General features: G+C 39.8%; 1 protein-coding gene across 4 annotated transcripts in view; it reads right to left on the bottom strand.

The window, feature by feature from the left end:
* kcnd3 (potassium voltage-gated channel, Shal-related subfamily, member 3) overlaps positions 1–14,745 on the bottom strand; it is a 530,781-nt gene that overhangs the window by 503,080 nt on the left and 12,956 nt on the right. For all 4 annotated transcript variants that reach the window (XM_039749437.1, XM_039749440.1, XM_039749438.1 and 1 more), the window contains exon 2: positions 79–1,261. In XM_039749437.1, coding sequence (XP_039605371.1) covers positions 79–1,187 — 1,109 coding nt within the window. In that variant the 5' untranslated portion in view covers positions 1,188–1,261. The remainder of the gene's footprint in view (positions 1–78; positions 1,262–14,745) is intronic.

Raw genomic sequence — 14,745 nt, 5'->3', positions numbered from 1 at the left:
TGCTTGATGTCAATATGGACGCCCCCTCCTCCACACCCCCGGTGAGAGCGTGCGCCCGCCAAGACGGTGCCACCTTACCCCAGCGTTGTCATGGTGACGATTGTGTACCAGAACGATGCAGGAATGCTGGTGAACTTGCTAGCCGAGGAGCCTTTCTCAGCGTAGTACATCACGGTGGCGAAGATGATGATAGCCATGGTGAGTGAGAAGAGAAGGAAGCCCAGCTCGGAGGCGCAGCTCTTGAGCGTGTAGCCCAGGATTCTCAATCCCTGCGAATGGCGGGAGAACTTGAAGATCCTGAAGACCCGAAACACTCTGAGAGTGACAAACGCCCCACTGACATCTTCATTGTTGGTCATGACCAGCCCGATGTAGTAGGGCATGATGGCCACCACGTCGATGATGCTCATCACACTGCGGATGAAGCGGTAGCGGCTTGGTGCGGCAAACAGCCTCAGGAGGTACTCGACAGTGAAGATCATGACGCATGCTGTGTCCAGGCAGAAGAAAGCCACGGAGTAACGCTCCCCACAGGGCAAGTCCTTTTGGTTCAGATGGATACCGCAGGGGACAGTTTCCACCACATTGGTGATGACAGAGATGGCGATGAAGAAGCCGGTGACGTAATAGAAGACTAAGGCCATGGTGCTGGTGTGAGGATTCTCAAAGGCTCTCCACATGGTCTCCCGGAAGTTCAGATTGGGCAGGTTGCCCTCCTTGCCGTTCTCCTGGTCATTGTCATCCATGAGCCTCTCCGCATTCTCCCGTTTGCGGTCCTTGTATTCTTCATAGCAGCAGTCCCCGATAATTTCTGGAATGATCCCGAAGAAGGCGAGCTCTTCGTCGTAAGCAGAGATGCACTCGTACCGGGGGTAATGCAACTTGCCCGTCCGGTAGAAGTTCAGGATGCTGCGAAAGACGTCGGGGTCACGGTCGAAGAAGTACTCCTTGGTCTCCTCGTTGTAAAAGAACTCCTTCTCAGAGCTGCCCAGAAGCGTGTCGGGGTAACGGTCCAAGGTGGTCCTCCAGGTCTGGAAACGGCGGCCGCTCACGTTCAGGACGATCAGCTCATCCTGCCGTCTGCTCTTGTCACTGGGGGCGATGGGCATGGGACAATTGGCCACCGGCATCCAGCCAATGGCTGCAGCCCGGGCAAATGGTAGCCATGCCGCTACACCGGCCGCCATTGTGACTCCAAGTCTGGGTGTGGACAGGATGTGCTCCAACTTCAGTACCAGCTTGCCTGTAGCATGGACACCATCTGGAAAAGAAGAGAACAAAACAGGTAAGGGGACAACAGTGGGAAGGCGGGAGCCACCGAAGGGGTATCGACAGGGGTGCCTGCAACTTCTTCCTAGGATCGCATCTCCAATGGAAATCCTGGAAAAACTAAGCAGCAAAATGATGGCTGCACTCTGTTTATATATCAAGGCCAGTGCAGATAATCGAGGCCTGATAGAAGGTGAACTCTTTGCCATAAGTGGAAATGTAGTTTATATTATCAAGGTACGATAGCAGGCAAGTCCTTCATTTTAAGTGGAAATGCAGTGCATATAATCGAGGTCCAAAAGAAGGCAACTGGAAATACAGTGTTTAACAGAGGTCCAATGGAAAGAAATGGTCTTTGTCATAAGCGTAAATGCAGTACATATAATCGAGGTCCAACACAAGATGAGTACTTCATCGTAAGTAGAAATGCAGGATATGTAATCGAAATCTGATAAAAGATGAGATCTTTACGTAAGTGGAAATGTAGTGAACATAATGGAGATCCGACACAAGACGAGTACTTCATCGTAAGTAGAAATGCAGGATGTGTAATCGAGGTCCGACAGAAGGTTAGATCTTTAAGTTGAAATGTTGTGAATATAACTGATGTCTGATAGAAGGCAAGTTCTTCATTGTAAGTGGAAATGCAGTACATATCATCGAGGTCCGATAGAAGGCAAGTGGAAATGCAGTATCACTGAGATCCAGTAGTTGGAAAGGTCTTCATCATAAGTGGAAATGCAGCGCATATAATCGAGGTCCGATACAAGACGAGTACTTCATCGTAAGCAGAATTGCAGGATGTGTAATTGAGGTCTGACAGAAGGTGAGATCTTTAAGTTGAAATGTTGCGACTATAACTGATGTCCGATAAATGGCAAATTCTTCATTGTAAGTGGAAATTCAGTGCGTATAACAAAGGTCCAACACAAGAAGAGTACTTCATCGTAGGTAGAAATGCAGGATGTGAAATCAAAATCCGATAAAAGACGAGATCTTTACATAAGTGAAGATGCAGTGTGTATAACTGAGGTCCAATGGAAAGAAATGGTCTTTGTCATAAGCGTAAATGCAGTACATATAATCGAGGTCCGACAGAAGGTGAGATCTTTAAGTTGAAATGTTGTGAATATAACTGATGTCTGATAGAAGGCAAGTTCTTCATTGTAAGTAGAAATGCAGGATGTGTAATCGAGGTCCGATAGAAGGCAAGTGGAAATGCAGTATAACTGAGATCCAGTATTTGGAAAAGTCTTCATCATAAGTGGAAATGCAGTACATATAATTGAGGTCCGACACAAGACGAGTACTTCATTGTAAGTAGAAGTGCAGGATGTGTAATCGAAATCTGATAAAAAGCGAGATCTTTACGTAAGTGGAAATGTAGTGAACATATTCGAGGTCCGATACAAGATGAGTACTTCGTTGTAAGTAGAAATGCAGGATGTGTAATCGAGGTCCGATAGAAGGCAAGTGGAAATGCAATGTGTATAACTGAAGTCCAATAGTTGGAAAGGTCTTCATCATAAGTGGAAATGTAATGCAAACAATCAAGGATCAGTAGACAGTGAGGTCTTTGTCATAAGCGTAACTATAGTCCATATAATCGAGGTCCGATACAAGACGAGTACTTCATCGTAAGCAGAAATGCAGGATGTGTAATTGAGGTCTGACAGAAGGTGAGATCTTTAAGTTGAAATGTTGCGACTATAACTGATGTCCGATAAATGGCAAGTTCTTCATTGTAAGTGGAAATTCAGTGCGTATAACAGAGGTCCAACACAAGAAGAGTACTTCATCGTAGGTAGAAATGCAGGATGTGAAATCAAAATCCGATAAAAGACGAGATCTTTACATAAGTGAAGATGCAGTGTGTATAACTGAGGTCCAATGGAAAGAAATGGTCTTTGTCATAAGCGTAAATGCAGTACATATAATCGAGGTCCGATACAAGACGAGTACTTCATCATAAATAGAAATGCAGGATGTGTAATCGAGGTCCGACAGAAGGTGAGATCTTTAAGTTAAAATGTTGTGAATATAACTGATGTCTGATAGAAGGCAAGTTCTTCATTGTAAGTAGAAATGCAGGATGTGTAATCGAGGTCCGATAGAAGGCAAGTGGAAATGCAGTATAACTGAGATCCAGTAGTTGGAAAGGTCTTCATCATAAGTGGAAATGCAGCGCATATAATTGAGGTCCGACACAAGACGAGTACTTCATCGTAAGTAGAAGTGCAGGATGTGTAATCAAAATCCGATAAAAGATGAGATCTTAACGTAAGTGGAAATGTAGTGAACATAATCGAGGTCCGATACAAGATGAGTACTTCATTGTAAGCAGAAATGCAGGATGTGTAATCGAGGTCCGATAGAAGGCAAGTGGAAATGCAATGTGTATAACTGAAGTCCAATAGTTGGAAAGGTCTTCATCATAAGGGGAAATGTAATGCAAACAATCAAGGATCAGTAGACAGTGAGGTCTTTGTCATAAGCGTAACTATAGTCCATATAATCGAGGTCCGATACAAGACGAGTACTTCATCGTAAGCAGAAATGTAGGATGTGTAATTGAGGTCTGACAGAAGGTGAGATCTTTAAGTTGAAATGTTGCGACTATAACTGATGTCCGATAAATGGCAAGTTCTTCTTTGTAAGTAGAAATGCAGGATGTGTAATCGAGGTCCGATAGAAGGCAAGTGGAAATGCAGTATAACTGAGATCCAGTATTTGGAAAGGTCTTCATCATAAGTGGAAATGCAGTACATATAATTGAGGTCCGACACAAGACGAGTACTTCATTGTAAGTAGAAGTGCAGGATGTGTAATCGAAATCTGATAAAAAGCGAGATCTTTACGTAAGTGGAAATGTAGTGAACATATTCGAGGTCCGATACAAGATGAGTACTTCGTTGTAAGTAGAAATGCAGGATGTGTAATCGAGGTCCGATAGAAGGCAAGTGGAAATGCAATGTGTATAACTGAAGTCCAATAGTTGGAAAGGTCTTCATCATAAGGGGAAATGTAATGCAAACAATCAAGGATCAGTAGACAGTGAGGTCTTTGTCAAAAGCGTAACTATAGTCCATATAATTGAGGTCCGATACAAGACAACTACTTCATCGTAAGCAGAAATGCAGGATGTGTAATTGAGGTCTGACAGAAGGTGAGATCTTTAAGTTGAAATGTTGCGACTATAACTGATGTCCGATAAATGGCAAGTTCTTCATTGTAAGTGGAAATTCAGTGCGTATAACAGAGGTCCAACACAAGAAGAGTACTTCATCGTAGGTAGAAATGCAGGATGTGAAAGCAAAATCCGAAAAAAGACGAGATCTTTACATAAGTGAAGATGCAGTGTGTATAACTGAGGTCCAATTCTTTTATACCATAAGTGAAGAAGTAGAGCATATAAGTGAGGTCCGATAGAAGGCAAGTTCTTCATTGTAATTGAAAATGCAGTGTGTACAGTACAGTACAGGTCCAAAAGGAGAATTCTTTGTCATAAGTGGAAATGTAACGCACATAATCGAAGTTCAATAGAAGGCGAGTTCTTTGTGATAAGTGGAAACACACTGCATATAATCGAGGTCCGACAGAAAGCAAGATCTTCATCATAAGTGAAATTATATTGTATAAAAATCGAGGTTCAATAGAAGAAGAATTCTTTGTAATAAATGGAAATGTAATGTATAGTTGAGGTTCAACAGAAGGAGAGTTCTTCGTCATATGTGGAAATGCAGTGCATGTAATCGAGGTCCGATATTAAGATGAATTAGACAACGTGGAGCACAGAAGACAGAAAAATCTAACTGAGAGGCCCTTATGGGCAATATTAGCATTTTAGAATATGCTACTGAATATGCTAAAGTGTTCTAAGTATTATAGACTATAGCTCATGGTGAGAATTCTAAGATTGAAAGTTGTCTTCATTTTTTTTTGTACCTTTGCAGTAGTCTAAACCACACAAAGTGAAAAGATCTTGCAGGGGTTTTTGTTGTTTGGGATAGACAATGTTATTTCTGTTCTTCATTATTTTTGATTTTTTCTCTCCATACAATTTTTTTTTCTTTAATGAGACCCCAAATCCATTTCTTATATTCATTGTAAAACAAAATGAAGGACACGATAAAGAGTTGGGGAATCACGACTACACCATTTAATGACGAGACAAAAAAGCTGCTGTGCAACGGGATTCAAAGGAAAAGAAGTGGACTGAGGGGTCTATCGTTTCGAAAAGACCCCCCCTGATGAATCGATGTGCCGCATATAAATGTGGATTATGAGCTGAATGATCTATCTATCTATCTATCTATCTATCTATCTATCATATAGTGCCTTTCATATATCTATCTATCTATCTATCTATCATATAGTGTCTTTCATATCTATCTATCTATCTATTATATAGTACCTTTCATATCTATCTGTCTATCTATCTATCTATCTATATAGTGCCTTTCATATCTATCTATCTATCTATCTATCTATTATATAGTACCTTTATCTGTCTATCTATCTATCTATCTATCTATTATATAGTACCTTTCATATCTATCTATCTATCTATCTATCTATTATATAATGCCTTTAATAGGAGGAAGTAAGGACAGCGATGAAGAGGATGAAGAATGGAAAGGCCGTTGGTCCAGATGACATACCTGTGGCAGCATGGAGGTGTCTAGGAGAGACGGCAGTGGAGTTTTTAATCAGATTGTTTAATGGAATCTTGGAAAGTGAGAGGATGCCTGAGGAGTGGAGAAGAAGCGTACTGGTGCCGATCAGATATGGGGATGGATATTTGAGGAGTAAACCGTAAGACAAGGATTGTATTTTTATATTATGTACATTAAAGAACCATCAACAACAAATCAAATCAAATCAATAATATATTGAACAATTATTATAAAAGTAAAGCTGAATAAATTTGACCCTGCAGCAGCAAAATTAAAAATTTGCCATGATAATTTTATTTTGGCAAACAATTCCGGTAAATTACCACTTTTAGTAAGCAGAAGTGGGTCAAAAGTTGCAAGAGAGTTTAGTAATACATGTACTGTAATACTTGTACACAAAATTGCATTTACGTAAAGGAAAAACATTCTCAAATATGTATGCATTACCATTTGAACGTCAAACAAAACATTTCGATTATCGGTCATTTTTCGGTCTCAAGCACTTTGAGCTACTGTTTGTATGAAAATGTGCTATATAAATAAAAATGTTGTTGTTTTCGAGAAAAAAATGCAAAGAGACAACAAATGCTTAGAATGTGGTGTTTTACCATAATATGATGTGAGATTATCAATGGTTTAATATTTTTGGGGAAACATTTCAGGTAAATTACCACCTCCAGTTAGCGGAAATAGCCCAAAAGAAATCCACGTTTTGTACCCAATATTTGTATGCAAAATTTGGTTGATGTAAGCGAAAGCATACTCAGGCTATCGTGTTTACCTCCACACACACAGACATAATTCCAAAAATGGTATTTTTGGACTCAAGGAGGTGTCTAAAACATTGAGATTAATCAAAATCATGAAATCGAATATTTGGAGATTTCCAGTACTTCCGCTATGAGAAAGTAAATTGGACTTGGGGAGGTCTAAAACGTTGATATTCCTCAAAATCGAATTTTTGGACGATTACGGTACTTTCCCTATACTTTGTACACAAGAAAGTAAAAAGGCAGACCACATTTGGAGATGATCAGAAATCACATTTAACACGACTGAAACGGCAAAGGTGATTTTTGTTAACATACAATAGCGGAGTCATCAGAAAACAAAAAAGAACGGTGTAGGGTGGTGGCAGCAGTCAGGTAAGCCACAGAAGGGCGGTCAGTCGTGACACCGGTGCAGCTTTTACTATCTCGTCTGCATAGTATAGCAAAGTATAAAAAATTGTGAAAAAATTCAACCTAGAGATTTGGATGAATCTTGATGTTTTAGACCTCCCTGAGTACAAAAAAAAAACATTTTTGAAATTCTTTCAGTCTGTCTGTCAGTGCGTAAACATGATAACTCGAAGACCCTTTGACCTCGGTCAATAAGATTTTGTACACCAGCTTTATATCAGAAATAAGGAATCCTATCACCTTTTGGGACACTTAAACTTTCTTTAACTGAACACATTTCAGATTTTTTCAAGTAAACTATGGCTATAAATAAAAGATATGTGTGGATATTAGAAATGACGAAAAATAAGTAGATAGGAAATCTGAAAAAATCATATAACTGGAAGTGGAGAAAAATCATCAAACAGGAAGTGGTACTTTAACTGAATAGTTTTGTGAATTTTCAAGTGAACTATGGCTATAAATCTACTCTATATTATACATACATACATACATACATACAGTGCATCCAGAAAGTATTCACAGCGCATCACTTTTTCCACATTTTCTTATGTCACAGCCTTATTCCAAAATGGATTAAATTCATTTGTTTCCTCAGAATTCTACACACAACACCCCATAATGACAACGTGAAAAAAGTTTACTTGAGGTTTTTGCTAATTTATTAAAAATAAAAAAACTTAGAAAGCACATGTACATAAGTATTCACAGCCTTTGCCATGAAGCTCCAGATTGAGCTCCGGTTCATCCTGTTTCCCCTGATCATCCTTGAGATGTTTCTGCAGCTTCATTGGAGTCCACCTGTGGTCAATTCAGTTGACTGGAGATGATTTGGAAAGGCACACACCTGTCTATAGAAGGTCCTACAGTCGACAGTTCATGTCAGAGCACAAACCAAGCATGAAGTCAAAGGAATTGTCTGTAGACCTCCAAGACAGGATTGTCTCGAGGCACAAATCTGGGGAAGGTTACAGAAAAATGTCTGATGCTTTGAAGGTCCCAATGAGCACAGTGGCCTCCGTCATCCGTAAGCGGAAGAAGTTCGAAACCACCAGGACTCTTCCTAGAGCTGGCCGGCCATCTAAACTGAGTGAATGGGGGAGAAGGGCCTTAGTCAGGGAGGTGACCAAGAACCCAATGGTCACTCTGTGAGAGCTCCAGATGTCCTCTGTGGAGAGAGGAGAACCTTCCAGAAGGACAACCATCGCTGCAGCAATCCACCAATCAGGCCTGTATGGTAGAGTTGCCAGACGGAAGCCACTGCTTAGTAAAAGGCACATGGCAGCCCGCCTGGAGTTTGCCAAAAGGCACCTGAAGGACTCTCAGACCATGAGAAACAAAATTCTCTGGTCTGATGAGACAAAGATTGAACTCTTTGGTGTGAATGCCAGACATCACGTTAGGAGGAAACCAGGCACTGCTCATCACCAGGCCAATACCATCCCTACAGTGAAGCATGGTGGTGGCAGCATCATGCTGTGGGGGGCAGGAACTGGGAGACTAGTCAGGATAAAGGGAAAGATGACTGCAGCAATGTACAGAGACATCCTGGATGAAAACCTGCTCCAGAGCTCTTGACCTCAGACTGGGGCGACGGTTCATCTTTCAGCAGGACAACGACCCTAAGCACACAGCCAAGATATCAAAGGAGTGGCTTCAGGACAACTCTGTGAAGGTCCTTGAGTGGCCCAGCCAGAGACCAGACTTGAATCTGATTGAACATCTCTGGAGAGATCTTAAAATGGCTGTGCACTGCCGCTTCTCATCCAACCTGATGGAGCTTGAGAGGTGCTGCAAAGAGGAATGGGCGAAACTGGCCAAGGATAGGTGTGCCAAGCTTGTGGCATCATATTGAAAAAGACTTGAGGCTGGAATTGCTGCCAAAGGTGCATCGACAAAGTATTGAGCACAGGCTGTGAATACTTATGGACATGGGATTTCTCAGAGGAAAAAAATGAATTTAATCCATTTTGGAATAAGGCTGTAACAGAACAAAATGTGGAAAAAGTGATGCGCTGTGAATACTTTCAGGATGCACTGTACATACACACATATATATATATATATATATATATATATATATATATATATATATATATATATATATATATATATATATATATATATATATATATATATATATATATATATATATACATATACATACATACATACATACATACATATAAAATCATAAGCCTAAAAGTGCAACAATTTTATGTCATGCTTTAAATCGGGTTTATTTTAAAGCCTACATATATATGTTTGGTATCATTCTTTTCAGAATTTATTGAAGTTTTATGTGATGCTGTTACAGTTTCAGATTCTTATTCTTTTCCTAAATTATAAACTATAAAATATCAAGAACACATCCCACGAGGCGAGACTTTGTACCAAGCCCGGGGTCGGAAATAAAAGACAAAGATCAGGACAGCTGCTGTACAGACTTTGAAATGTTTGAAGTGCCACATGAGATGCAGATCACACAGCACAGCAGCAGCAGCAAGACAGCAGCTGATTGAGCAAAGAGGAGGTAAAATAAAAAAAACAACTGTGTGATAAAAAGCAAACATATCTGAGAAAATTACTCAACTGGAAGTAGTGTTTTATTTAAACAACCATCTGAAATTTTTTGTATCATGGAAATATAAATGTGTACACAATAATAAAAACTGTATTCAATATAACGCATCAATAACTATTACTAATTTTATTTGAATTTATGCATCATCAGTTTAACAATAAAGTGTAAACACTGAACATGCCATGTAAATATAAAGATGTAATGGGAACAGTAAGCGGCTACGTCCCCGTCGTGTTCCTGATAATACATTACATTTTTTTTTTTTTTACATCATTATCATAATTAATTTAATGCAGTTCTACCTACAGCAATTTATTGCAACAAACATTCTATAATACTAACAATTTTCAATGATTTAATTTGCACGTAATTGAGGTCAATGCATATGGAATCGTGAAAACATTCCACCACCGTTTTCGACCTCCCTAAGTGCGAAAATCTCATTTTAATATAAAGTTTGATTATAAATAGAGATAAATGATTGAGCATCAATATTATCAATTAGTTATGGCGAGAAACAAAGAGAATTAGCTATGGTGAGAAACTCTCGATTTTTGTTTAGTGAAGTCATCAAGTTCTATAAATGTAAGGCACATTAAAGGGGGTCTTGAAGAAAGCTAATGAAACACACTTTGAATTTTGACAAAGCAGGCCATTTTATAAAAGTCCAAGAGCCGGATGTGACCCACAGCCCTGCGGTACAAAGATGAACACGAACTACCGGGGACGCTCATCAACGTGTGTTGAAACAAACCAATCGGATTATTTTCTTTCTACAGAAGCATTATCCATCTCAAGGGCTGCTCTCATCACTCACTTCTTAATATTAATCTTACTCAAAATGAACGCTTTTTGTAATCCCCAAAATATGATCTTCTTATTTTCCTTACATACAATTGAATTAAGTTGATTTAACTTGAAATAATCACACGTGGTGTCGTGCAAAATACGACACACTAGTAATGGCCATTTTGATTGATTTCGGTTGATTGGTTTGATTCATTTATAGTGGCGTGTTTGGGAAGTCCTTGTTTTAATCCCTTTGGATTGTATCACAAATATTTAATATTTTGTGCATTGATGTGGCTATATAAATAATATTGTTTGCTAATTTATAATTATATCTCTCTAGTAGTGCTGGATGGTATACCGGTTCATACCGAAAACCGTTTTTTATTTTTGTTATGATATGGATTTTACTTATACCGCAATACCGGTTTAAATAGCCTAAACAACGTTTGGAATGTGGAGCAACGGGAAACTGTTTAAGGGGGGCCCTTTTTCACTGCTACACCGTTAAACTGGCATACAATGGAATACATGTGGTAGTGGAGGTATTGCACGGGGGCCCTTTTTCACTGCTACACCACTAAACTGGCATACAACAGAGTACATGTGGTAGTGGAGGTATTGCACAGGGGCCCTTTTTCACTGCTACACCACTAAACACATACAATGGAGTACATGTGGTAGTGGAGGTATTGTGCGGGGGCCCTTTTTCACTGCTACACCGCTAAACTGGCATACAATGGAGTACATGTGGTAGTGGAGGTATTGCGCGGGGGCCCTTTTTCACTGCTACACCGCTAAACACATACAATGGAGTACATGCGGTAGTGGAGGTATTGCGCGGGGGCCCTTTTTCACTGCTACACCGCTAAACACATACAATGGAGTACATGCGGTAGTGGAGGTATTGAGCAGTGAAAATGGACAGAGAACTTTCAGAAACGGAAGCTGTAGCAGACGATAAAGTTGAACATGATGACACAGAAGAACTTTTGCTGGAAAAAGGAGCCGTGTCTGTTGTCTAGAGATTTTAAAAGGTCGGATGTGGCAACAAGCAGAACACGCAGCTCGGCAGCAGCAGATCCGACCACATCCCCTTAGTATGTGTTCAAACCTTCACAACGCAAGCAGTGTTACACGTTCCGCGAGAAAGAGATTTAACCAGGGAAAGAAATAAAGGACAAAAAGTAGACGACAAAGTAGAATGTCGTAAAGAATTCAAAAACGTTGGCGCGGTACACATGAAGAGCAGGTCAAAGATAATGGAAGTAGGAAAATTCCAAAGTCTGAAAAAAGGTTAGGAAAGATTGCATTAGCACAAACAAACGGAAATTATTACTCGGTGAAATAATGGAACAGTGAAAAGAAATTAAATATATTGTTCGGATTTAAACTTTAAGTCGGAGACTTGTAGATCGTCTAATTCGTGTTGGCAGCAAGAGTTAAAAGATTCCAAAAGCGCTGGCGCGGTATGAAGTCCCGTGAGACGGAGACTTTTAACGTGAGATTCTTTCAAGTCACAATCTACTTACAACTATTTTCAAATAAGACCGCGGTCATCTAACCTCTCATTGGTGTGAATGCTTTTGGTCTCAGCTCTTATAAATTTTATCAGGACAAACATTTTATACATTCTAGATGACATGTCAACGACTAAGCGAAGTAGAAAGAGCGTGGACAAACATTCAAAAAAATGTATTTTATTTATTAGAGAGAAAGAAATGATATTCACTCACAGGCAGTTATATGTTGTGTTGTCACGATGTAAGTCCAAACACGGAATCAAAATTGAATTCGATCTTAAAGAAAAGTTAATTCCAAATATTGTTTTTACTAAAGTTTTAAAGTAAAAGTGAAAATAATGCATATGGAACAATTCCCATGAATTATATATCCAGTAAACCAAACTCGGGGATAGACGAGCAAAGCAAGTAGGGGTGGAGCCACCTAATAATAATAATATAATTAAATACACAGGGTGGTCCAGATCTAATTATGCAGATCCAGATCGTCTGGATGACTTTGATTTATGCGGAGACGATTCCAGTTCGGCGCGAAAATGATTCTTCATATCGCCAGCTCGCACACTTCTCGATGGTCCAGGATTTTTTGGGTAATTTTCTATGTAATAAACTTGATAAGTTATAGCATAATGAAAAATGCATAATTAGATCTGGACCACCCTATAGTATGTAACATATATAATCAAATATACTTTATATTTAAAACTTACTTCATTTGCCATGGTCCATACACAGAGCACGGGTAACACATTTAGGGTGCATAATTCAAATAAGACATTTGGTTAGAGAATCACAAGTGAATGAGAATCATGCGACTCATAATGATTTGTTTGCCACTCAAATTTACAAACCAATCCTTGCCCATCTCTTACCTTATTTAATTTTGTGCCTCGTCAGTCTGCAGTGACAGGTTCTTACATTATAGATTTTTTTTTCCCCTTTCTAAGGATATAATCTAAATGATTTGAAGCCTAAAACGGATCATTTTCAGTCTGTCACACTTTTCTCTTAAGTGTTTTATTAAACCGAATAGTGCATGATGAACACACACAGGAGTCAATGGAATCACATTAGATGAAGAACTGCTGGCTCCTTTGTCATCTGCACCTTATTGCTAATAAGGAGCCATTGAAACAGGATAGGGCACTATATGATAGACAGATAGATAGATAGATAGATAGATAGATAGATAGATAGATAGAAAGATATATAGATAGATAGATAGATAGATAGATAGATAGATAGATAGATAGATAGATAGATAGATAGATAGATATGAAAGGCACTATATGATAGATAGATAGATAGATAGATAGATAGATAGATATGAAAGGCACTATATAATAGATAGATAGATAGATAGATAGATAGATAGATAGATAGATGAAAGGCACTACATGATAGATAGATAGCTTGATGGATGCATAAACAATCCAATCACATTCGGCGTTGGACATGGTCGCCTCCTTCTTGCAAACACAGATTGACACGGCCATAGACATATATACTAAAGATAGACGCAGCATTCACTGCGTTGCCCAATCGACGCGATACGTTAGCGTGTTCGCCATATTGCGAGTGGTAAAAGTGCCATTTAAATTAATACAAGTAGACGTGGAAAACGGGTTTTCTGATAAAAAAACAATAAAGTTTAAAACAGTATCATTTACATACAATAGATTTTGGCGAATCGTTTACATGCAATTATATCCATTTATACACTCAAAATGGCAATTATTAAATAATTCCTCCCATATAAGTAACATTTCTCGGACTGCCTTCTTCCATCTCATTTCTAGACTTCGACCTGTTCTTACACAACACAGTACTGAAGTATCGGTCAATGCCCGAGTCACCTCACGTATAGATTACTGTAATGCTGTTCTATCTGGCATCCCATAAAAACGTATCCATCGCTTACAACTTCTTCAAAATTCTGCTGCCAGGATGATAACCTGCTGTTCTACATCCACTGCACATATCACACCGATTCTCTCTCCACGTCACTGGCTCCCTGTTCACTACACAATACAATACTAAACACCGCTCTGAACATTTAAAGCTCTCCACACCTCACTGATCTCCTCCAGACTGACACTCCTCTCGCTCACTCAGATCCTCATCTGCAGCTCGACTTTCTGTACCGCACATCAGACTCAGCGTCTCTCCTGGTGCTCCTCAACTCTTGAATTCTCTTCCCTCTCATATCCGTCAGCTCGATTCAATAACACATTTTAAAACTGCCCTCAAAACGTATCTTTTCAAACTGGCATACCAATTGTGAATTTTGCACTCTTACTGCCAGGTATCTTTGTTTGTTATCTAATGATTACTTTTTGATTAATCATTCTCTTGTTTTAATTTCTCTGAAGGGGAAGGAGCCTGAGCTAGTGCGCGAGGTCGAGAGGTTCCGGCTAGATATAGTCGGACTCACCTCGACGCACAGCTTGGACTCTGGAACCAATCTCCTTGAGAGGGGCTGGACTCTCTACCACTCTGGAGTTGCCCCGGTGAGAGGCGCCGAGCGGGTGTGGGCATACTTATTGCCCCCCGACCTGGAGCCTGTGCATTGGGGTTTACCCCGGCGGACGAGAGGGTGGCCTCCCTCCGCCTTCGGGTGGTGGGATGGGTCCTGACTTTTGTTTGTGCGTATACCAACAGCAGTTTGGAGTATCCACCCTTTTGGAGTCTCTGAGGGGTTGCTAGAGGGCATACCTTCTGGG

The sequence above is a fragment of the Polypterus senegalus genome, chromosome 3 (assembly GCF_016835505.1).
Source record: "Polypterus senegalus isolate Bchr_013 chromosome 3, ASM1683550v1, whole genome shotgun sequence".
NCBI lineage: Eukaryota > Metazoa > Chordata > Cladistia > Polypteriformes > Polypteridae > Polypterus > Polypterus senegalus.
The sequence above is the reverse complement of the archived record's forward strand: the minus strand, read 5'-3'. Positions and strand labels throughout refer to the sequence as shown.